The 25753-nt window shown below is 40.6% G+C and overlaps 1 protein-coding gene across 4 annotated transcripts in view; it reads right to left on the reverse strand.

Moving 5' to 3' along the window:
- The window catches only part of ITGB4 (integrin subunit beta 4), a 1147860-nt gene that overhangs the window by 64028 nt on the left and 1058079 nt on the right, over positions 1-25753 (reverse strand). For all 4 annotated transcript variants that reach the window (XM_044084971.1, XM_044084972.1, XM_044084974.1 and 1 more), the window contains 2 exons: positions 18411-18566; positions 16979-17143 (listed from right to left, as the gene is read on the reverse strand). In XM_044084971.1, coding sequence (XP_043940906.1) covers positions 16979-17143; positions 18411-18566 — 321 coding nt within the window. The remainder of the gene's footprint in view (positions 1-16978; positions 17144-18410; positions 18567-25753) is intronic.

Consider the following 25753-nt stretch of genomic DNA (forward strand, 5'->3'; position numbering starts at 1 on the left):
AAGAATCAGGATTTAAGCTGGATTCAGTATACACATCATCCACAATATCTAACACTAGTGGAATAGCAAGGGGTCTGTGTTGAGGTAATAAAAGGAAGTCTCTGAACCTTTTCTTGGATTCTGAGTAATCCTGGCCCTCCAAATGGAAATGCTCCCTCATGGTATGTAAGGTTTCCCCAAAGGAGTAGTCCTCAGGCGGAGAGGCTGATGGAATTGATTCCTCAGCATCAGAATCCTCATAAGGGGGTAAAGAGTATCCTAGGTCTGAGGCTGAATCTGAAAAGATGGATACCTGGTCGGATGAGTCATAGTCTGCATCCTGTCTAGGCCTCTTATCAGAGGGGGGATGGGACCCCCTGATCAGAGTGATTAGGTCTTCGGCCATTTTGAGCATTTGTTTCTTAGGCATGGAGGCCTGTCCTGGTGAATGTTGAAATTGTTTCTTTGTTTTTAAAGGAGGTTTAGACTTAGCAGAAGATTTAATGGTTAACTGAGTAGGTCTGAAAACACCCTCTGAAGCTACGGGTTGTTCAGCTACTCCGGATCCCTCTGAAGGGTTAGTCTCGGTAGGCTGAAAATCTTGTGCATCCGAAGGCCCAGCCATCTCCACGTGGGAGTCAGAGTCGGCCTGTGGTTCTAAAGAAGCGGTCGTCAGGGGCTGTGAAGGCACCTTGCTGAAAACCGGAGAACCGGCGACTGGCCTAGAAGAGGCTTCGTTGTCAGTTTTGGGCCTCTGATGCCTGTCCTTGTCTTTGCGCTTTTTATGTATTTCGGTCGTCGGTAGTTCTGATGGCATGGTGTAATTAAATTTTTTGCCAAAATAATGTCGGGCAAAATCAAACCGACTTAAACCTAGCACAAAACCAACAACCAGTGACGTCGTGGTCTGGGCCTAGGCAAGGGATACATTAAGAATGGAAATCCTTATAAGGTATTTGCTTCCCACAAGAAATACAGTTATTAACTTTTACTGACATCGGTCTGAGGCAAGAAAAAGTTTCCTCAATGGGGTACTTAGCTTTGTAGAAGACTTCGATTCTGGATTCGGAATTAAAATCTCAGGAGTCGGCCGACCGGCACTTACGAACTGCTTTTGCTTCGGGCTTCTACCCTTTACTACCTATGGGGAGTATTTGCTGGTAACTGAAAGTTGCTGATTGCTTTTCTAATGTATGTTTTATTAGCAATTTGAATTTCCTACCTTTTTGGGGGCACCTGACATCTGGGGCAAGAAAAACTGAAGAAAATGGCGTCGGCTGCATCTTATATACTCCTGTTGCACTGACGTCAGGGAAGAAACGACAGCAACCGACACCGGACCAAGACTTTGGAACTCAGGCCGACTGGGGAACCGCCTGACAGCAGGATAACCCAAGTGTAATGACTGCAGCAGTGCAACACGATGAACATCTTTAGCATGTGGTACAGCAGAGTGAAAGTTATTGATAAAGATGTTAAAAAGCATGGGACCAAGGATGGACCCTTGTGGTACACCAGTTGGGGTGGGAAGAAAAAAGGAGGTGGAGTTCTTCCATTTGACTGCCTGAGATCTGTCAGATAGGTAACTGGAGAACCAGGATAGGGTATTTGTTGAGAGATGAAGATTTGAAAGATGACGGATAAGATGTTTGTGGGAAACTGTGTCAAAAGCTTTGGAAAGGTCAAGGAGTATGGTGGAAACTAAGTGTCCGGAGTCTCGGGCTTGGTTTACAGTTTATAGAAAGGAGGGTAGTGCAGTTATAGTGCTGTGACCAGGGCGGAAGCCATGTTGGGTTGATGTGAGAAGTTGGTTTTGGGTAAGAAAAGGCATGAGTTGGAGGTGGATACATTTTTCTAAGATTTTGGAAATAGGAGAAAGCAGAGCTATTGGTCAGAAGTTAGAGATGTTGGTATTTCTGCCACCTTTGTGGAGAGGAAGAATGTAGGCCGAGCGCCAGAGTTTGGGAACATATGCTTCCTTTATGAATCTATTTACTAAGATACTGATTGGCAATGCTATGCTGTCTGCAGCACATTTTAGAAAGGAGGGGGGAATATTATCGGGTGCGTTGGAGCAAGGTTTGAGTTTGGAAAGGAGAGTTTATATAAGTTTAGTAGAGACAGGGTTGAGTTCAAATATTGGTAGAGAGTTGCGTGATGGTTTGCAAGTAGAGGAGGGTGGTGCAGGAGGATAATGGTTGGGGAAAGTCTTGGTCAGTTCAGCAATAGTATCTATAAAAAAAGAATTAAACTTGGAACTTAGTTCGAGGTTGGATAAGTTTGGATCAGGGCATGAGTTACTGTTGGAGCCTGGATTTAGGAGTGAATTTATGGATTTCCAGAATTGTTTGGGGTTTGGGTTACTATAGGATTGGAGCTTCAAATAGTAGGTTTTCTTGTCTTTAGAGATCTGTTTTTTGCGAGGTTGCGAAGTTGTTTGTATAGGAGACGGGTTTTAGGGAATTTGTTGTTTTGGAAGAGCTTTCAGGTTTTGTCCCTTTGATGCATTATATGTCTGGTCTCTTTGGTTAGCCAGGGGACAGTATTATTTTTTATCCTTTTGATTCTTAGGGGGGCTTGGGAATTAAGTGTGTCAAGGAAGACTGAGTTAAAGTGTTCTATAGCTTGGTCAAGAGGAAGGGTATTTAGGATTTGCCAGTTCATCTGTTTGAGATTATTAGAGAAAGTTAGGGGATTGAAATTGCTAAGATTGCGAGTGTGGATGAACCGATGCTGGTGAGGAGAAGAGTTGGTTGAGCGAAGAATGAGGGCTGGGAGGTGGTCGCTAATGGTGTTAGGAATTGTACCAGAGTAGATTAGTTTATTAGGGTGAGTGACCAGGATCCAGTCTAAGATGGATCCAGGGGGATTTGTTTTATTAGGTCGGGTGGTGGACAAGATTACTTGGGTAAAGTTATAGAGGTTGATGGATAGGGAAAGAGAAGGACTATTGATCTTGTTCCAGTCAATATTAACGTCACCTAGAATATAAGTTTCGTAATTAATTTCAGTTGAGGCCCATTGGAGAATATCTTCGATGATAGGGATGTTACTGCCAGGGGAGATGTATAGGGCTATGATACAGATGTTCTTGTGTTTATTTTGTTTAAGCATACCGGCAGTGAGGTTAGTGTTATTGAAATGTGAAATTGTGATTTGTAGGGGAACGAGGGTGAGAAGATTTGAGTAGATTAGGGCAGTTCCGCCACCTTTTTTGTTTAAATGGTCATTTCTGAGGGCAAGGAAACCTGAAGGCAGGAATTCGGAATCAGAGATGTGTGATTTGAGCCAGGTCTCGGTGACAGCTAGGATGTCAGGTTGGTTATAGCTTAACCATGCATGAAAATGGTGTATTTTGTTGTTGAGGCTTTGGGAATTAATAGTGAAGAATTTAAGAGTATTTGGGAGGTGGGGGTTATTAGAGAGGGAGCTGGGACCAGGATTGGGATGGATATCTCCAGCTAAGATTAGGTTATTATAGGAAATGAACTTTAGCCATTTGAGTTTGTACTGAATGAGTTTGGGAATGTTAGTTTAGGTGTTAATAGTTTGGTTGAGGTAGAGATAGTTCTTGGGCAGAATAAGTGTAGAGGGTTAGGGTGAAAAAGGGATGGTGAGATGAAATAGAAATGAGTGAGAGAGACGGGAAGATGTAGAGTTTCTGTGGCTGTTTTAGTTGTTGGAGAGAATGGAAGAGCATAAAAGTGATATGACCTGGAGTAGCTTAGGGGGACCAGAAATATAAAGAGGAGGCAGGGGGTTAGGAGGGTCTGAATGGTTAAGTGGAGCATATTGAGTGAAGTAAGGTTAGAGAGGTATGGTTTGGTAAATGGAATGTATAAGAGGGAAGATGGGGAGTGGGGAGAAAATTGTGAAATAGTGCGTTAGTGTGTTAGTAGAGCTGAGGAGATGTTAAGAGGTGGGGAGATAGGAGAATGGGAGGAGATATGGTAGGGACAGAGGTGTGTCTAGTAATAAGGTGAGAGTTGTAATAGGATGATTAGGTTTAGAGTGTGGAGAGGGAGGAGAAAGATAGATGGGGTTTCTATTGGGTGTTTAGGCTTAGTGGGAGGAGACAGGCTAGGATAAATGTAAGGGTACTGGGGTGGGTGGAAACTGGGGGTAGGGTAGGGGAGCGGAGTGAGCCCGTAGGGTGAATGGAGCAGGAAGAGCCAAGGCAGTGGAGAAGGCAGAGAGTGTATCAGTGAATCAAGGGAATAGAGCAGAGGAGAGTAGACTATAGGGAAAAGCACTCAGAATTTGAGCTGAAAAAAGGTTTGCTAGAGACTAGAGGTAGGACAAGGCAGAGAAGTGTTTAAAGGGAATGTTGGCTGGAAATTGAGGCTGGAAACAGGGCTGTGTTATTTGAACAAAAGTTATTTCTAGGCATTAGGGTATTGAGAAAAAGCAGGAAATGCTGCCATCTAGAGGCCAAATCAGGTACTTACAAGGCTAGATCCCAGGGAGTTCAGGGGAAGTGCAAGGGGACTAGGAAGGTAGAGAGAGAGATCAAAAATCCCTGGTAAGCTGCTAGCTGCTGCTTACTGGGTAGTTAAACAAAAAATTCACATGAAGATTATATTGGCTAATATACAGTGAGGTACATAACTTTAGTATTAAATCCGAAGCACCGATTTAATATTACTATAAATGAATCACAGCAGGAGTCATTTAGAGATGATTATTTCATGGACGGGTAGCCATGCCGAGGACTGGGAGACACCTGGGGTGGAAAAGTACAGTTTTGTACCTACCATAAATGTAGATGTTCGAGTGCTAATACAGCTGCAGTAATCACATATGGGTTCTCAATTCCAAAGTCTAGGTCGGTTGTTGTCGCCTTCTTCCCTGACGTCAGTGCAACAGGGGTATATAAATCACAGCCGATGCCATATTCTCCAGTCTTTCTTGCCCCAGATGTCAGGTGCCCCCAAAGGGAAGGCAATAGATAAATTATATTATATATATATTATATATATATATATATATATATATATATATATATATGTAATATATACAAGCAATGCAATGATATCAAAAAAGAGTAGTTGCAAGCAAATACACCATAGGAGGATAACCCAAAATAGGTTGTATGAGGAGGTGTTAGTCACTGGTCCTGTACCTAGAGGGAAGGAGGAGACTGTGCTAGCAGCTATTAGCACTCGAACATCTACATTTATGGTAGGTACAAAACTGTACTATGTTCATCGTGCATACAGCTGCAGTAATCACATATGGGTAGAATTCCAAAGCTGGTAGGCACTAGGTAGAACTGGCATGAGCCAGAATGCCCTGCAACAGAGCAGTAGCAAAGCCTGCTCTAGTTTTGGAATATAAAGGCAGGTGGTAGTGTTTTGTGAAGGTATGTACAGAACTCCAAGTGGCTGCCTCCAAGATATCTTTGGTAGGAACTCCTCTGAGGAAGGCTGTAGAGGTAGCTGTGGCCCTGGTGGAGTGTGGTCTGATGCCTACAGGGACAGATTTCCCATGATAGGAGTAACAAAAATGTATGCAGTGGCCTATCCATTTAGAGATTGTCTGTTTGGTAACAGGCTTCCCTTGAGCTCCTACAGCATAATACACAAAAAGTTGTTGTAATTTCCTGAAAGGCTTTGTTCTGTCCAAATAGTAACGTAGCTGTCTATGGATGTCTAAGGAATGTAGCAGCCTTTCCCCTTTGTTGTGAGGATTGGGGCAAAAGGTAGGTAAGTGTATGGCTTGATTTAAAGCTACCCTGGATACCACTTTAGGCATAAAAACCCTGTCCTGATGGAAGATAAGAAAGGGCTGCACAGCCATGAGGGCTTGAAGTTCCGAAACCCTATGAGCTGAGGTAATGGCCAGAAGGAAAGCTGTTTTCCAGGACAGGTATTGTAAATCTGTTGAGGCAGCTGGTTCAAAGGGAGGCAATGTTAATTTTTCTAGAATGTAATTAAGATCCCAGGCTGGCACTGGTTGTTTCCTTGGTGGTCTTATATTCTTAGCCCCTCTGAGGAATTGCCTTAAAAGTGGGTGAGAGAATAACGGTGGATCCGTGTTGAATTCTGCAGAAATGGCTGAGGCATGGATTTTTATGGTGGAAAATGAAAGTCCACTGTTCAGCAGCTCAGCTAGATACTGTAATACCTGAGGCAAATTCAGTTTTCTAGGGTCCTGACCTTTTTTCTCATTCCAAGAGCAATACCGTTTCCATTTTTGCTGAGTAAGTCTTCCTAGTAGATGGCCTTCTGGCCTCCAGAATGACATCCTGCACCTCTTTGGAGAGTAGGGTCTGCTGAGGTGTTAAGGAATTTTCCATGCAGCAAGATTGAGCGTTTTCAGCTAACTGTGAAGAGTTTTGTAGCTGTGCTGAGTCAGCAGAAGAGGCATTAGAGGTAGAGGCCATGGAGGAGTATGTGTTAGGCTCCTTAGGAGTGGGTACCAGTGCTGTCTTGGCCAGTCTGGAGCAATCAGTATCATCTTCGGTCTGTCTGCTCTTGCTTTCAAACACCTTTGGTAGAAAGAGAGAGAGGTGGGAAAGCGTACACTGTCCATGCTGTCCAACTGAATGAAAGGGCGTCCACCCTCCATGCCTTTGGATGAAAAGTCCTTGAACAAAACTTTTCCAGTTGATGGTTCCTGTGGGAGGTGAAGAGATCTATGTCTGGCCTTCCCCATGCTTGGATTATCTTTGTAAACACCTGTGGATGCAGCTTCCATTCGTGTGGATCTGTCATATTTCTGCTTAGATTGTCTGCCAGCGTGTTTTCCAAACCTGGCAAGTACTGTGCTTGAAGTTCAATTTGCCATTCCAGAGCCAAGTTCCAAAGTGTCATGGCTAGTCTGCACAGGGGATATGAATGTGTTCCTCCTTGTTTGTTTATGTACCACATTACTGTGGTGTTGTCTGTTCTTATCAATAATTGTCCTGGATGCAGGAGGTCCTTGAATGCTGTAATTGCATTTATTACTGCTAGCATTTCTTTTTGATTGATGTGAAGGTGCTTTTCCTTTTGGGACCATTTGCCCTGAATGCACCTGCCTGTCATGTGCGCCCCCCCCCCCCCAGGCGTAATCTGAGGCGTCTGTTTTGATGACTTGATTTGCTTGAGGCTTGCAGAATGGGAGACCTGTATTTGTGTGACATGCTTGGGCCCACCATAGAAATTCCTTTTGCAAACATGGAATTATTGGTATTATTGTTTCCAAATTGTGGCTGTGCTGAGACCATAGGTTCTTTAGGTACCATTGAAGTTTTCTCATATGCAACTTTGCACATGGGATTAAAAGAATGCAAGATGCCATGAAGCCCAGAGCCTGCAGGATTTTCCTTGCAGTAAGCCTGGTACAATTTGCTAGTGTTTTGAAGTACTGAGTTAGTTGCCCTTGTTTTTCTGGTGTAAGATAGGCCATCTGGGTGTTTGTGTCCAAGTTGGCACCCAGGAAAGTTATTTTCTGAGATGGTGTTAGCCTGGATTTCTCTTTGTTGATTGTGTATCCCAGAGAATTCAGTAACCGTGTTGCATAAGCCAGATGTTCCAGAAAAGTGTGCTTGCTGTCCGCTTGGATCAGGCAGTCGTCCAAATAAGGGTAAATTTGTATCCCTTGAAGTCTGCAGTAGGCAATTACTGATGCCAGGCATTTCGTGAATACTCTGTAGATAAGCCAAAGGGCAATGCAGAGAATTGATAGTGGATTGAACCTGCAAGAAATCTGAGGTATCTTCTGCAGCTTTGTCTGATTGGGACATGCAGGTATGCCTCCTTGAGGTCCAATGTTACCAGCCAAAACTCCTTGCCCAGCATGGGAAGAAGTTGCTGTAATGTGAGCATCTTGTATTTTGGTACGAGTAGAAATGCATTTAGGATGGATAAGTCCAAAGTGGGTCTCCAGTTGGTTCCTTTTCTTGGTACCAGGAAAAGTCTGGAATAAAAACTTTGACCTTGTTCGTGAGTGGGAACCTCTTGAATGGCTTTCATGTCCATGAGTTTTGTAATTTGTATTTGTGCCTCTGCCCTTTGATTGTGTGGCAGACTTGGCATGCCTCTCATTTTTGGAAGAGTGTGAAAATGAAATCTGTAGCCTCTGTTTATTATGTCCAGGATCCATTTGTCTGTTGTGATAATATGCCAATTTCCTGAAAATAGTGCCAGCTTTCCTCCCAAGGGAGCTGCCAGCTGAGTTTTGCTTGGCATGAAAAGGAGGAAGTAGCTTGTGGGAAAAGGAGGAAGTCATTGGGTTTGCTTTCTGTATTGTTGTGCACTGTCTTCGCCACCTCTTGGTGCTTGAGTTTGCCATTGTCTGCCTCTAAATGATCCTTCAGTTTGTCCTCTGCCCCTTGAGTGCCTGTATCTACCTCTCTGGGGCTTGTGTCCGGCTGGAAAGGGGGCTTGGAAAGGACCAGTTTTGAAGGCCAATTTCTGCTAAAACGAGGTGGCTGTACCTGTAGAAAAGCCTTGACAGTCTGCATAGATTTAGCTTTTTCTTCCATTTTCCATAGTATCTCCTCAGCATTAGTACCAAATAGCACATCCTTTTGTAAAGGAGCATCTAGTAGTTTAGCTTTGACATGATCAGGCAAGCTTTGTTCCCTAAGCCAGGCATGTCTACGAATGACTGCTCCTGTAGCAGCAGCTCTACCTGAGGCCTCTAAGGCATCATAATCACATTGTAAGGTGTGTTTACCCACTTGTTCTGCACTATGCATCATATCCTGCAATTCCTTCAAATCTGGTTGCTCAGGTTGAGACATTTTGTTTCTTAATTGTGATAACAGAAACTGTTGATATTTAAGCATATGGAACTGACAATTTAAGGCCCTCATGGCTAGGGTGGCCGAGGTGTATACCTTTTTCCCCCACCTTTCTAAGGATCTAGATTCTCTCTCGGAAGGTAGTGGATTCTTGGCAGTAGAGGCCTTCATTCCCTTGGGGCCTTGACAAATAGTTTCAGGGTCAGCATTATGGCTTTTGAAAAGAAATTGGTGAGAGTTAGGGACTCTGTAGTATCTATCAGGTTTGACTGGTGCAGGAGGCAGGGAATCCGGATTAAGACATGCCTCCGAGTAAACATCATCAAGAATGTCCAGGACAGGAGGTATAGCCAGAGGTCTGTGTTGAGGTAACAAAAGAAATTCCCTAAGCCTTTTCTTGGAATCAGAAAAGTCTTGGCCTTCCCAATGGAAGTGTTCCCTCAAGGTGTGCAAGGTTTCCCAAAAAGAAAAATCCTCTGGGGGAGATACAGAAGGAATGGACTGTTCTGCATCAGAATCTTCATAAGGGGAGTGTTCCTCCACATCAGAATGTTCTGAGAAAATGGAGCCCTGTTCAGAAGAGGGAGAGTCTTCCTCCACTCTGGGTCTCTTGTCTGGAGGGGGTTGGGAACCCCTGATATAGGAAATTAAATCCTCAGCCATTTTAAGCATCTGCTTTTTAGGCATGGGGCCTGGGGATGGGCCCTGTGCAACAGGCCTCTTGGGATGCATGGCTGATTTGGACTTAGTGAAGGCCTTAATGGAAAAGGAAGAAGAGGGTCTAAATACACCCTGGGTGGAAGTGGACCTGTCCACATTAGGAAGCTCAACACTCACTGTGGTTTCGGTGGTTGTAGTCTGAGTAAGGGCCGAGGTACCAGCGGTCTCAGGTACAGAAGACACCGCCAAGGAAGTGTCGTCAGTAGTCAGGGACTGCATAGGCGTCTCGCTGAGAACCGGACCACGTGTAGCCGATTTTGGCGTGGTGTCGGTGGAGACCCTCGGTCCTTGTCCTTTCGTTTTTTGGACAAAACTGTAGTCGGAGTATCCAATGACATTTTATAATCAAAGGCTTTACCAAAATAATGTTGTTAATAGTGCGTTTATTGAAAGTAGGGTCTGGGCCTAAACAAGGTATGCAGAGGAATGGAAATCCTTATGCGGTATTTGCTTCCCACAAGAAATACAATTGTTAACTTTGTCTGACATCGGTCTGAGGCAAGAAAAGTTTCAACGGGTACTTAGCTTTAATGAAGACTTGTTTCCGATTTTTGTAAATTCAGGAGCTGGCGACCGGCACTTGCGAACTGCTTCTGCCAGCAAAAAGACTGGAGAATATGGCGGGGCTGTGATTTATATACCCTGTCGCACTGGACGCAGGGAAGAAGAGAGAACCCATATGTAATTACTGCAGCTGTATGCACGATGAACATCTATTTCAGCAGGGACAATAACCTTAAGCAGAGCCAGCAGCCTACGCAGTACAGGACCGAAGGGGAAAGTGGGGATTTAAAAACTTGCAGGAAATCTTTAACAGATTGCATAGATTTAGCTTTTTCCTCCATCTTTTTGAGGACTTCTTCTGCTTTGTTGCCAAACAGGCAGTCTTGGTTTAAGGGAGCATACAGTAATTTAGCTTTAACATGATCTGGCAAGTTTTGCTCCTTAAGCCAAGCATGCCTTCTAAGTACAGACCCAGTGACAGCAGCACTGCAAGATGCTTCTAAAGAGTCAAAACCACATTGCAAAGTATGTTTACCAACTTGTTCTGCAAAATGCATTAAATCCTGTAATCCTTTGTGTTCAGCACAGTCAGGAATCAACATAATTTTCTGTTTAAGTAGTCGCATAATAATGCTGCTGGTACTTTAACATATGAAACTGACAATTTAAAGCCCTAATGGCCAAAGTAGCAGAAGTATATACCTTCTTACCCCATCTGTCCAAGGCTCTAAAATCTCTATCAGAAGGGGTAGGGTTTTTGGCAGCAGTAGCCTTAATGCCCTTTGGTCCTTGGGAAATGATCTCTGGGTCCACAGTAGGATTCTTGAAGAGAAACTTGTGAGAGTCAGGTACTCTGTAATACCCGTCAGGTTTTCTGGGAGCTGGAGGTAAAGTGTATGGGGAAATGCTAGATTCCAAGAAAGCATCATCTACAATGTCCAGAACAGGAGGGATAGCTAAAGGCCTGTGGTTGAGGGGGGAGTAAGAATTCCCTAGCCTCTTTTTGGAGTCAGAGTAATTAGGATTAGGATTAGGATTAGGTTAGTACTAGGCTAACTACCCTTGTGGGCCATTTCAAGCCTAGCCAATTATCCCATGTGAGAATCAAACCCTGCACCTTGTGTTCATAAGGTAAACACCTTAACCATTATGCCATCCTCCCACCCAGTAACCCTGGCTTTCCAAGTGGAAATGCTCCCCAAGAGTGTGCAAGGTTGCACCAAAAGAAAAATCTTCTGGAGGGGAAGCAGAGGGAATGGAATCATCTGCATCAGAATCCTCATAGGTAGATAAGGGCAAATCCTGGTAATCAGAAGAAACAGAAATATCAGATTCCTGATCAGAAGAATCAGAAGGAAAATTAGTTCTAGGTTTCTTAGAGGGGGAAGGCTAGCTTCCCCTAATTAAGGTAATAAAGTCTTCAGCCATTCTAAGCATTTGTTTTTTTAGGCATATGGGCCTGACCATGTGGTTTGGCCATCGGTTTTTTTAGCCGTGGGTTGAGTTTTAGGCCTGGATGAAGAAGATGGCGTCGGTTAAAAATGCAAGTCTGTAGGCCTGAATACACCTTCAGAAGCCGGTGCCTGCACAGCGGCTCCGGACCCATCCATGGTAGAGACATCCGCAGGTTCCATAGTCGAAGAAGCATCTCGTGGCATACCGGACTCCGAATGGGTCTCAGTAGAGGCCTGCGAATCTGAGGTAGTGGGTATCAGGGGCTGCGACAGTGCCTCACTGAGTACCGGCGGACTGGCAACTAGCTTAACAGAAGTGTCGTCGGTAGTTTTGGACCTATGCAGTCTCTCTGTCTTTATCCTTACATTTTTTCAGAATATCAGTAGTCGAATGGCTTACCGAAGCCATTTCTGGATAGTCATACCAAGTACCAAAATAATTTGCTGCAAATATAGCCCGACGATGAATAGTTCAGGGGTTGAACAAGGCACAAAACTGACAATGAGGGACGTTGTGGTCTGGGCCTAAGCAAGGAATGCAGTACGAATGAAAATCTTTATGAGGTGTTTGCTTTCCACAGGTAAGACAATTGTTAACTTTTACTGACATTGGTTAAGAGCAAGAAAATGGAATCCCCAGTGAGGTACTTAGCTTTTTTGAAGACTTTGGTTCTGAAACTCGAAAACGAAAATTTCAGGAGTTGGCTGACCGGCACCTGCGAACTGCTTCTGCTTCGGGCACCGCAAGAAAGACTGATGTAATGATGTTGGCTGCATGTTTTATACCCCTGATGACCTGACGTCATGGTAGAAGAGACAGCATATGATGCAGGAATCCAAGACTCTGGTATTCAGGCCGGCTGAGGGCTACTTGCAGGCAGATAACCCAAATGTGATGACTGCAACAGTGAAACACAAAGAACATCTTTCCAAGCTCTATCTTTTTTTTTTTTAATCTCTGGTTAGCCAGGTTGTGGGATTAACATTGCCTCTTTTTTGTATGAAGTGGAGTATGTGTGTTTAGGATATTTAATAATGTTTTACTGTGAGATGGCATAGTCTCTCGGTAGAGGTTTTATACTGTGACAGTAGATTTTAAATTGGCAATAAAGGCTTTCTTTTGAAAGGAGCTAAGAAACCAAACTTGTATATAACGGTGTTGGATTGGGAAGTTTTGTTTTGTTATAATGTATGTGGGTATTTGGAAATGTAAGGAGTCATTATGGGAGATAATCGTTTGGTGTGTTGGTGAGTATCCAGTTGATATTGGATTATTTTTACTGGTTTTGTTGTACATAGTTGGTGTGAAAATAAGCTAAGTAAAACATAAAAAGATTTACTGTTCTGCCAGGGTTGTCAGTAGTCATAACTTGCCAAGCAGTACTGAAGTCTCTTATTGTTTCTTGATGTATGTTTTTAAAAGTACAGGATAACCCCTCTTCCATAGTATCAAGGTTATTAATTGGGGAAATGTATTTATTTACTTATTGACCAAGAAAGTCCACTGGGTCAAATAGCCCATTTTCAGTGGAGGCCTGGGGAGAAACGCAGACACTTTACAATAGCAAGAAGCACGCATGTACATAACAATAAAAATAATGACACAGGATAATCACAGAAATACAGACATTTACAATACAATAAAAGGTCACTCATTGTAATAATAGTCACAGTACAGACATTTTAGATAACAGAAAGCATAAACGTAGAAGTGCATTCAGCAAGAGGCAAAAAGTAGATTTACTTCTTAGCCGTCTGATTAGGACTGCATTTGAAATAGTAGTAGAAATTTTGTGTAGGGAGGGGTGGAAAGGGTTATGGTGGGTTGAAATTTGTTGCTCAAGAGCAGGTGGGGTTGTTTAGATAAAGTTTTTTTAGAGTGGATTTAAAGGCTTTTAGTGAGTCAAGTTGAGTGATGTGTAAGGGAATGGCATTCCATAGCCTGGCAATGCTGTGGGAGTACAGACACTCGCCAGTTAATTTATTAGGTTTGGATGCATTTAAGAGATGCTTATTAGTGGATCTAAGCATGTGGGTAGGAGTATATGGTTGAAGAATAGAATGGAATGCAGGGCAGTTACTTGGTTTAAATAGTAAGTTGTGGGCTAGAGTAAGTTGAGTGTAGTGTAGGTAGTGGGGGAATTCAAGCCAAATGAGTTGAGAAATAGCTTGACAATGATGTGTGCAGTTGGACAAGCCAGTGATAAACTTAGCTATTTTATAACAACATGCTTGAAGCTCATTAAAAAGGTTTGAGTGGAGGTTGGTGAATATGGGATTTCCATAGAGAAGAAAGGGAATGAGTAGAGTGTTGGCAAGTTTTAGCTTGGTGTTTGTGTCAAAGTAAAGTTTATGATGGTAAAGTTTACCTAGTTTAAAGTGGGTTTTCTTTATTGTGTTAAGAATATGTTATTCAAACCTGAGACGGCTGTCAATAGTTATAGCTAGTAGTTTTGATGAGTTTACTAGTTCAATTTCTGTCTCGTTATGTGAAAGTATTTTAAAATCTATGTGTGGTGGTTTTGTAGAGAAGAGTAGGAGGTTGGATTCTTTTGGGTTCAACAGAAGACGAAAATCATTTAACCAGGATTCAATGGATGAAAAAAGAGTTTTGTGTGAGTTTAAGGAGGTCAGAGAAGTTATTGGAGGAGGAGATAATAGTAGAATCATTGGCATATTGAATGAGTTTATTTTGTAATGAGACTTTATGAAGGTCACTTATGAAGGTGTTAAAAAGTAGGGGCCCTAAAATGGATCCTTGTGTGACGCCTATATTATTGGCTTGGTATTCTGACTGTTCATTGAGCCATTTGACTGATTACTTTTATGCAGAGACCTTTGTAGTTGCTGAATTTGTGTGGCAAGCACTTCTGCATTATTGAAAGGTGGGAGGGTTGTAAAAGGAGATAGAATGTGAAAGGTGTATTTGTACATAGCTACTCATCCTCCATTTTTGTTTTTGTTTTTATTTTGTCTAATCTGAGTATATTGTAGCCTGAAGGAAGGATTTCTTCATCCTTTGTTGCTTTACTCACATTGCTGTTACAGATAATATGTTTGGAGGGTGAAGGGTATTACAGGCATGTACTTCAAGAATCTTATTTTGAAAGAATACTTCTTAGACTAATATTGAAAGCTTCAAATATGAGGAGTTTGAAGGGTGAGCAATGTTGGAGGTGGTACTTCAGGGCTTAGACTTGAGTGGATATCTCCACATTGTTTAGAGACTGAAGGATGCAGAGGTATGAATAGCAGCCATTTTGTTATTTTTTTATTTTTTAGACCTAATTTGTAGAATGTGAGATCCTGTAAAAAAAGTACTTTGGATTTTAGTAGGTATATGGGAGATATGTTGATTAGCTAAGTTATAAGGTTGTAGTGTGCTGAATGTGGGTTACATCTGGGGAGCCTGGGCATGCTAGGTAGGCCCGATGGAGTTGCTGTTGAAAAGATTTGGTTATGTGTTAACAGTACAAGAGGAAGCAGTAGCAAAGGGGATGTGAGAAACATTGTATATTCAGAGTGAGTGACCTAGGAGCTGCAAAGGGCAGTCAACTCTACACAATATGGGAGCTTATTGAGAATGAAGAAAGCAGTGTGGAGGTAAAGGTGTGAGTATGCTGTGTGGGAGGTAGACGATGAGAAGATAAGGTATGAATAGAGAGTGTGTGGAGGGATGTTTTAGGATGAAAGGGGGGCAGGCACAGGAGGTATGTGTTTAGAAAAATAGGATTACAGGTAAGACATGGTGGAAGTGTGTGTGTGTGTGTGTGTGTGTGTGTGTGTGTGTGTGTGTGTGTGTGTGTGTGTGTGTGTGTGTGTGTGTGTGTGTGTGTGTGTGTGTGTGTGTGTGTGTTTTGTTTGTGATACCAGACAGAGATTAGGAATAGTGGTGTGCTTGTTTTAGGGAGGAGAGTAGAAAGTGGTAGGGTATAGATTAGTAGGGAATGGTGTAGCTCAACCATGCCAGAAGCTGAAAATAGCCACAAAAAGTTGTAATTTCTACTTTTTAAATAAAATAGCAAACTGTTTAGTGCTTTCATCTCAAACAATGCCACAGAGACTTCATCAGAGGGTTGTGTGGTTATTTTTGGCTTTTGGCACAACTGGTACCTAACTCATATCTGATACAGGTGTCAGGATGCCCTGGATATATTTTGCTGATGAAGTATGCTGCTGAGGAACAGCAATAGTGCTGCTGAAAAGCTTGTATTAGGGATAAGCGACCATGTCTGCAATGCCCAAGTACACACACACACACACACACACACACACACACACACACACACACACACACGCGAGTTATCAGTTCCCCCAATGGGGGTGGGGGGATCTGCTAGAGGTGTTGGTGCAGTACTTCTTCCCTGCTGTTATTCTGAACCAGCTGTTTTTGATTCCACTGGTATGCTTTGGTTATAAATTTATTACAGGATCACAACTTCTTTTCTTTCCTTTCCAGCTTTTCTTTATGTTCTACAAGTTTTTTGGACAACTAGATGTCCCTTTTTTGATTTTTTTCTTTCTGAGGTTATTAGTATTTCTAAGTTTTTCCAGCTTCTGTAACTTGTTATGGCATGCAAAATACTTCAGTTTTTTTTTATCAAACCAAGTACAGTGTTCACTACTATTAGTATCACACAGACTTCCAGCACAGAAATGGTGCGGTAAATGAAAGGGCCTGTTTTGACTTACTCTCTCCTGGTACACCACGAACTTTCTTAGTGTAGACAGTTATACCACTGTCTGGTAGACAGTCACTGTAAAAATGTTTTTGTAGGGGACTGTGCTACCCTTGTTCCCAGGTCTCTAAATACATTACCTCTTAAGTCTGCACTATTGCAGAAGGGAATATTAACTTATTTCCCCTTTCTCCAAATTGGTATAACCTCACAGGTTCTATGTTTGGAGATTAGCATGTTGGGGGGTGACCCCCGACATCACAAAATGCAGGGGGCACAGCTCTAAAAAAATGCTGTTTAATTCTATTTTTTTAAAATTTTTCAGTCAAGTCAAAAACAGTGGTAAATGGATAATGTTACGTCAAGTTGTGATAAACTCAACTTTGAAAGGTTCAAATAGACCTTCAGTGCAAGTACGAGGACTATTAATCTCATACTTCATTGGCGATAGAAAAACACTCTGAATAACTCACTTTGTGTCAATGGAAGAAGTCCACCTCTTCGTAGAACCAGTTGTCAGGGGACCAGTCATTGAATACATATGTTGACCGACCTAGCCCCCACATTAAAAATTCTACAACGTATACAACATAGTCAAAACTAATTGTAAAACAACAAAACAAAAGCTAAAATTAGAAAAAAACTTAAGTGTTTTTGCAGGGGGATAAGAATCATGCTCACCGCATGTTAGGAGTTGCACCCTACACAGCTAATCCCTGCTACTTATATGTATTCTGAAATCATACAACCACAGGGAAAGAGAAATAATTGGAATTGTGTGAAACCAGTTGTTTAGCTACTGCTATGGTATCATGGCATCCATAAAGCCATAATAATAGATGCCACACTGCATCATGAACTGTGTTAAGTATGTAACACTGTGAAATATGAGCTGTCAGATGACATCGTACCTCCATCTTGTGATTCAATAGTGATGATCCCCTCTCGTTCAGGACCAAATCCTTGTGTGGTTTTTGCCTGTACTTTGAACTTATAAGGCACATTTTCATTCAGATCTGGAACAGTCAGTGTGGTTTCAGCACTGTCTCCTTCCACAAAGAATGTTCGTGCATCACCTGAAAAAAATATATAAATGAAAAGCATTCAGGAATTAGAAGCATATAAGAAAGGACAAATCTATTTGTCAGAATAAACCCATGCCAATACAACAGTTTCAGATTACACCAAAAATAAAAGCCAGTAAAATATTTCAATTAACAGATAATATGAGTGACTGTGAGATCATGTGTTAGAATGTACAGGGCACATTTTACAGGCATGGCACATTTATTAATGGTTAGTGTTGCTGTGTCAGAACTCAAGAGTTTCAGCTGGGGTGCCTTCTGCATTGCATTTACCTATCCTTCTTACGTCCACCTGGGGGTTATTCCTGGTGCTCTAGTTTCCTCCCAAATCTCAAGCACATGCCACAGACACTATAGGTGAAATGGGAATCCTCTAAATTACCTGTAATTTTATTTGATATGTGTAACTGTCTTTAAGCAGTTTAACACTGTTAATTAATTAGCAGGATGACAGAAAACTAGAGTACATGGGGAAAAGTCACACAGACAAGGGGAGACCATGCAAACTTTGTACAAACAGTGACCAGAAGACAGGATTGAGCCCAAGACCCTGGAGTCATACTCTTAAGACTGAGCTGCCATACTTCCTGAAATCTGAATAATGGTTTGATTTAACTAGTTTGGCAGTATTAGCTCATATTCTGGTTGTTTGTTCAAGGTGTGTTTACTTAGCTGAAGCAAGAGGTGGGAGATGTGTACTTCTGTAACAAACAGAACCAGATGGCAATCTTTACTTCTGAAATCATTTTAATTTTTTTAAACCAAAATATTTACTTATTTATTTATTATATTTTATCGTGTAAAGACTATATGGAACTTAAACAAAACTACAAGATCAAAGCTCTATTTTTTCAGATAGCTTTCATTTTGAGTGTAGAGTGGCAATGACATTCCAGTAGGCAATGAAGACTTGTTATGAGTTACTCTTCTTAATGTGCAGTGCATGTATTCCTTGTGTTACTTACCACCCCACTGGCACATTATTAGATCAGAAACAAACATTGGCACGCTACTGCTTTCAAGAACTTACAGAGAGTTCCTCATCAGCACTACAATAATATGAAATTCTTAGCAGAAATCATTTCAGAAAACAAGAAATATTCTGCTTTTTTATTACCCATTTTCTGTGTCCCCTTCTCCTACTACCATTTACTGTCCCATGCCATGCATCACTGAGACATTTGTCAAACTAAAGATGGCAGTACCCAACCTAATCCTGGATTCTCTAGATAGCTTCTACTTTGTTTGAATAACTTACCTCCACCATGCAACGTTTCACAGGTGACCATATAGCCCAGAATAGTTCCGTTGGGCTTGCGGGGTTTCTCCCAACTTAACTGCAGTGAGTCAGGGCTCAGGGCAGTGAATACCAGAGGACCAGGGGCACTAGGTGTGCTCAGAGTAAAAGGAGACCCTGCAGAAAGATAAATATGGTTTTCAGGAATTTTAATAATCTTATTACTGCACCTGCATAACATAAACCAATAACAGTACTTATAGAAACAAAAAGTATGTTTGCCATGAGCTCTGCATCTCTACAGTTTCTGAGTTATCAAAATCAACAACTTGAGATGAAACAACTGTTTTGCCCATGCTCCATCTGTTTCTGTTATCATCATCTGCAATGCAGCACTGCCAGCTCATGGTTTGTCACTAATCATACAGTCAGAGGAATTATTTATGAAAAAAATGATAAAATCTAGGGACTAATTTTCACAACATTTACATTGGAGACATATGTCCAGAATTAAGTCAAAGATAATTGATAAATCCTTCTTTAGCTATATAAAACAACTAAAAAAATCAATACCCGACATTGCTTAGAGCAGACTCATAACGGTGCATCCTGTTATATCTCTCAACCTGCAGGCAACAAAAATAGGAGCAAAGGCCCTTGAAAAATAACATCTGAACACCAAATAGCGCACAACTTTCCTGCTTCTTGAAGAAAAGTGGATACTTTTCAGATGTGTTTAAAATGCAGAGTTACAAAAATGATGAGAAAAGATAATCACATTATCAAAGAGAAAGTGTAAAATATGTAGACTTTAACTGTATCACAAAATTGTACCACACAGTCTATTTTTGCTTCAGAAAAATGGAAGTGTGTCTTCTTTCTTTAATTAAACTGTGTCTTCTTTCTGTAAATTATTGTTTCCACTAATATGGTGGTGATGTAGTGCAGTTTTCTGTGCAGCAGGCAGTTTCAAAAATCACATGGTATGAGGTAGATTCAGAAACTAGTGTCACGGTGTAAATCAAGCCTTTAAATCAGGACCTATCTCCAAAAATAGGGATATCCTAAATCAGGCCTGAAAATAGGAAAGTTCCTCCAAAATAGGGACAGGTGAGATGTCTACCTCCTATTTTGACTCACTAGACATTGCCAATATCTTCACAAACAAACTGAGTGCAAACCTCACCCCTAAGACTTCTGTTCAAAGTCCCAAAATATCTGAATCTCACACGTACCCTATTATTTCTAAAGATCATTAACCAACACCAAAACAGTTCCTTTACTGGACCTGGTAATACACCTGGTTGCATAACTGAAAGTGTTAAATATGTCCTTACTGACACACTCCTCACATTTTTAAACCTAAGTTTGGCTACTGGTTTTGCTTTTGATGAGTGGTGCACTGCAGTGGTGGTGCCCCTCCATAACTGTGGTCTTACATCCCAGCTGGGTAATTACAAACCTGTCAACCTTACAAGCCTCATCTGCAAAGCTGTAGAACATACTGTAACTGGCCTCATAAAGTGTGATATCAAGAACTACAAAAATGCCTGTATGGTTTATCTACCCCTTATGCAGTTCGTACACGCCCTGCTGCCAAAGAGGCTAATGGGGGGAGAGGTAGAGTAGAGGAGGTTAGAGGGGGCTAGAAGACTGTGCAGAACTGCAGAAGGCCCCAGAACTAGTAAGTAGGAGTAAAAGGTAAAGTGGTTTGGTAAAGTGTGTAGTAGCAGCTCCCAAAAAATCTTTGCACCTTGGAGGAAGAGGAAGGGTGTGGATGTAGCTGTTGCCCTGGTAGAGTGGGGCCTAATGGTGGCTGGTTTGGTTTTCTGGTGTGGTTCTGAAGAATGGAATGTCCTATCCATTTGGAAATGAAATGGTTTGTTTATAGCCTTCCCCTTGTGAAGCTGTAGTATAGGAGGATAACAAAGAGCTGGTCAGATTTTCACACAGCCTTAGTTTCTTATCCAAGTAGTAAAGTGTCTGGTGAATGTCCAAGGAATGCAGAGTCTCTCTCCTTTTTGTTCTGTGGATAGGGAAGAAGGTGGGTAAGCGGATGGTTTGATTTAAAAGCCCACTGGAAACCACCTTAGGCATGAAGGAAGGATTAGTTTGTAGAGAAACTCTGTCTGGCAGTTTCATGATAGGAACTGTAGTTCTCTGCACAAAGCTGGTTCAAGGTAGCGAGGGTTTTCCAGAACAAAATTCCCGCCAGGTCCCATGTGTAGGTGGGTTCCTGGGGGGTTACGTTTTTGGTTCTCTGAGGAACTGCCTTTAGCAGCGGAATGCAAAACAATGGTGGATCCGTAAGCCAGTGAGAGAAATAGCTGCTGATTGATTTTAATGGAAGAAAAAAGAAAGTCCTTTTGTGCAACATCAGTTTAGATACTGTAGAATGTGAGCATGTGAGGCTGAATTTATTTTGGCCTTTGGCTTGGTTCCAGGCACAAACCTTTTCCATTTGTCCTAATAAGCCTTCCTGGTGCTTGGCCTCCTAGAGGGAAGGCATATCAGGTTTTTCCAACTGAAATGAGAGTGTGTCACTTTCCAAGCTTGATGGTGTGAAATGTCCTTGTACAAATTTTTGTTAGTTGAGTTTTTTGAGGACTGGCACAGGTCTATGTCTGGAAGGCCCCATTTTTGAAGCAGGAGGTAGGGTTCAAAACTGGATTCTAAGTAAACATCATCCACAATGTCTAAAACTGGTGGGATGGCAAGTGGTCTGTGCTGGGGAAGAAACTGAGAAAATGGCATTGGATGCATTATATATATACCCTGGCACACTGGATGTCAAGGAAGAAATGACAGCAACCCTGATGAACATACTTGTGAGACTTGAACCCCAACAGTCTATCTTTGTGAAGGGTGACTAAAGTCCATTTAATCTGGTTAACTTCTTCAAAAGGGTTACAGGGGATGTGGATGGTGGCTATTCAGTGTAAATGGTTGGTCAAGGCCTTTGACACTGTTCCCCATGTTGGTATCATACAAATGCCAAATGCTTTAAAAATCAACTCCATATGTAGTAAGATGGACAGCAAACTGGCTGAACAAGAGAAACCATACAGTGTGAGATGTAGGTGCCTCATCAGAAAGTATGAAAGTGAACAGCAGTCGCTTCTGAAACTCGAAAATGAAAATTTCAGGAGTCGGCCGAGCGGCACTTGCAAACTGCTTCTGCTTCGGGCACTGCGCGGCAAGAAAGACTGATGAAAATGGCGTCGGCTGCATGTTTTATACCCCTGATGACCTGACGTCATGGAAGAAGGGACAGCAACTGACGCAGGACCCAAGACTTTGTTAATCAGGCCGACTGAGGGCAACCTGCCAGCAGATTACCCAAATGTAATGACTGCAACAGTGAAACATGAAGAACATCAGCAGTGTTCCTCGGAGCTCCATGCTGGGACATTTCCTTCTTGGTATTTACTTCTCAGATCTCCAAGCAGTGGGGCAAGATCTCTGGCTAACAAACTTTGCAGATGATTGCAAACTGAGGGTTGTTAAGTCACATTATGTAAACTCTTCGTGTACTAAACATGTGCTCAAACTTAGTAGGTAAAAAATATTTCAGTATTATGGAACAGTTTCAGATCTTTTTGGGATAAAAATTAATGAAGCTAAAACAAAGGCAATAGCTGTAAATTATGTACCTACATATGAATTAGTTCCACAATATCCATATTTATGGGGACATGATAAACTGAAGTTCTTAGGAGTATGGATTAAAAAGGATTCTGGTTTGGCAGCTAAGGACACATGCAAACAGACTAAAAAGATAGTAAAAAACTGAGAAATTGGAAGCTCTGTTATATACATATGGATAGCAAGACACAAGCAGTTAAATATTTTTAGTCCCTTTAGTCTTATACACAGGTCAGGCATATTTTTACCAACCAGAGGAGAAGTTGTGGACTGTAATTAATAAAGAGCTGAAGGACTTTATATGCAAAGGGAAGAGGGCAAGAGAGCCAATTGGGATAAGCCGATTCTTCCAATAGAACAAAGTGGTTTGGGATTACCTGATTTGAAGGGATATTTCAAAGCTACACAGTTAAGGCTCCTATACATAGCACAGACAGAAACCTATAATTCATAGTGAAAAGAGTTGATGATGAAATGGGAGGAAGCTCAAGAAAAAAGGATAGACTGGGATTTTGGATGCAGATCCTTAAGGAGAATAAGAATAACCATGCAGAACATTATATTTATAAAGTAGCAGAAAGTATTCTAAGAACTAAGCCAACATGGGAATGGAGAAAGGAGTTTCTGCTAAAAGAGATAACTGCAATTAGGGATACAGACAACAGGCAAAAGAACCAAGGTATTACGAGCAAATAGTTAAAGAGGGAAAGGTAATAGAATGGGAAGAGGCCAAAAATTTATTTGGACTGCAGACAGAGACTGCCTTCCCTATCAAAGACTGATATCAGAGTAGAAGCAAAGATAAAGAAACAGGTGGATCCTAAGCAAAAGAATAGCACTGGAGGACTTTTTAGTATAATCTAGGAAAGAAGCTGCTGTTAAAAAAGGAAGAATTAGTCGACCATACAAAATTTTGCATGATAACTATAAGAATTACTCACAGGAGGTTAGAAAGGATTGGGAAGAGAGATTGGATATGCAAATCACAAAGAAACAATGTATGTAAGTCTCCCAAACATGCAAGAAAGTCTAGAAGACTTAGAATCTGTGCTTGGAAGTGTTTACCTAGGTATTTGTATATCCCAAGTAGCCTCCAAACAATTTTTCCTCAGGTAGTCAGCAAATGTTGGAGATGTGATAGGGAAGAAAGAGATAACTAGGAACATATATTCTGGGAGTGTAATGAACTGGCAGACTTTAAAGATTCCCTGTAGACTGCCCTGTCAAGAGATACTGGGTGAGCAAATTGGTGTAACTAAGGAAATTCTTTTTTCAGCAATAATATAGATTCGGAATTGCCTAGACATAGTAAGGCCTTGCTGAGTATAATTATGATGACTGTTAAAAAGGCAATTACTAGAAAATGGAACTCAAAGTCTAAACCAAGTTACTAGAAGTAGTAAATATAGTAACAGAGATAAAACAACTGGAAATTGGATCTTTAGAAAAGGGCAGGAGCAAATTACATAAGAAAAATGGGAATTGTGGGAACAATACACGCAGAGTAGAAACGAGGTTTAAAAGAAAGCAGGATTTGAATGAGCTATGCAATGTTTGACTGACAGTGACTGTATAGACTATAAGTGATGTATAATGTTTGCAACTACAATTATGTCAACATGGTTTGTGATGTATAATGTTTGCAACTAAAATTATGTCAATATGGCTTGTTTTCATTTTTATAAATGTATGACTGCATATGCCATACGCGATAATTTAATAAAGATGTTTCTTGTTTAATAAAAAAAAAACAACTTAGTAGTAAAATGTGTAGTAGTATTGTGACTTTTGGTAGACAACCCCTGCCCTTATCATATTGTATGGACAGCACACCACTACAAAACGAAAGTGTATTCAGGGACAGAAGTACTTTGGTTTATAGCCCCTTCTCTTTGTCCATCATGCTACAATGGAAATCAAGAAATCATTTTATTTAGCCAAGCTAATTACCAAATGACGAAAATACTGCAAGCTTTCCACCGAAAATAAACCAAGTAAGTCCACAAAGGTAGAAACTGAAGGCATACTATAAAGCTTCCAGACTGCTTTAATAAATGTTCTCAGTACATCACGAATCTAGTAAGTTTAAACGCTTACAGTCATACATAGATTAAACTCTTTTATTAGTGAAAAACCAAAGGACATGAACGTTCAACACATATGTTTTCATTTTAAATAACTTCATCAGATGTGGGCTCAAATAAATTAACACAATATTTAAACTTATTCAAATTCCACAAAAAACAACCAATTCATTCTATTTAGCATATCTGATTAACAATCAAAGGATCTCATTAAATAAAGTGCTTCTTCTTAAAAAGACTACTTCATGCAAATAAAACTCTTAAATGAGTAATGGTTATTTCCTGACCATAAATTTATGCTTAATTTAAAAATTAAAACTTTAATAAACACTTTAATAAAAACTTCAATAAAAACCTTTATAAATGTTCATAAAACTATATTTAAAAATGTGTGTATATTTATTTTCCTTATAGGAAGACATCATACAGGCATTAGCATCATCTTCTGGCCACGTTGTTGCTATGACATGTTAACAGAACCTTTTCGTAGCCCTTTCTTAGGAAATACTTTATCTAAAATTTCTATCTCAGTTTCCATTACTATCATAATAGTCTAATGTATGTAATAAAATAGCACAGATTAAAAAGCAAAGAATGTCTAAAATATTACAAAGATGTTATACATAAAACAATGAAAGTGAGTATTTAGATTTTTTTTTTAAAACAGCTTTACAATTTATTCATTATAGAGCATCCACTAAAACCAAAATTTTCCTTTGGTTGGGCCTTCCCAAAACATATTTGCTGATCTTAAGACAGATTAAAGAATTGTGTTTAAGCTACCTCCAAGATATAAACATCAATAAAGATGACTTAATGAAATGTAACTCATTATGGCAAGCCCTTCTACAACACAATAAATTCATAACATGCTCATACCAAATGATCAAAGACCTGAAATTTCAAGAACACATACTCTTATCAACTTATTGTAAAGAAAAAATACCTACGTTGGAAAACTATAAAATAATACAAGCTATCAACCTAACAACAAAATCCATATCCCTTCAGAAGTTAGGCTTTGCCCAACTCATGATATATAATAATGCGTATTACACATGCCTTAGACTGCATAAATTTAACTCTAGAAACTCCCAATTTTGCCCTCATTGTAAAGATGAAGCTGCTGACCTTTTACATATGTTCTGAAGCTGTAAATGTGTATTCAAACTTTGGAACTCCCTGAAAGTACAACTACAAAAGATGGGATATCAATCATCAACGCTTACTTGGGAATTTATGATGCTACACATTCCCCCAATTAACCTATCTAAAAGTCAAACAATCATTCTCATTAATATCTTCCTATTAATGAAGCTACCAACTGGCTGACCCCATCTAAAATCACATGGAATAACTTTAGAAACTTAGCAATAAAACATATACTAGCCCTCAAATACATAATAAACAGATAAAACAAAAATCCCAATATTTTGAAACATTGGGAACAAATTTTCAATATAATACTTACATAAAACATTGATTTTGGAAGACATTTACAACATACACAACAAAATCATAACATTATATAGTATTATACCAACCTGGTGGTACTAACCCTGGAGAAAACAACTCTTATTTCTTTCCATACTATGAAACTATGAAAGCATTCATGTAAATAGTGTAAATATGTTT

This window comes from Protopterus annectens, chromosome 10.part0 (genome assembly GCF_019279795.1).
Source record: "Protopterus annectens isolate FY-2018-M chromosome 10.part0, PAN1.0, whole genome shotgun sequence".
Lineage (NCBI taxonomy): Eukaryota > Metazoa > Chordata > Ceratodontiformes > Protopteridae > Protopterus > Protopterus annectens.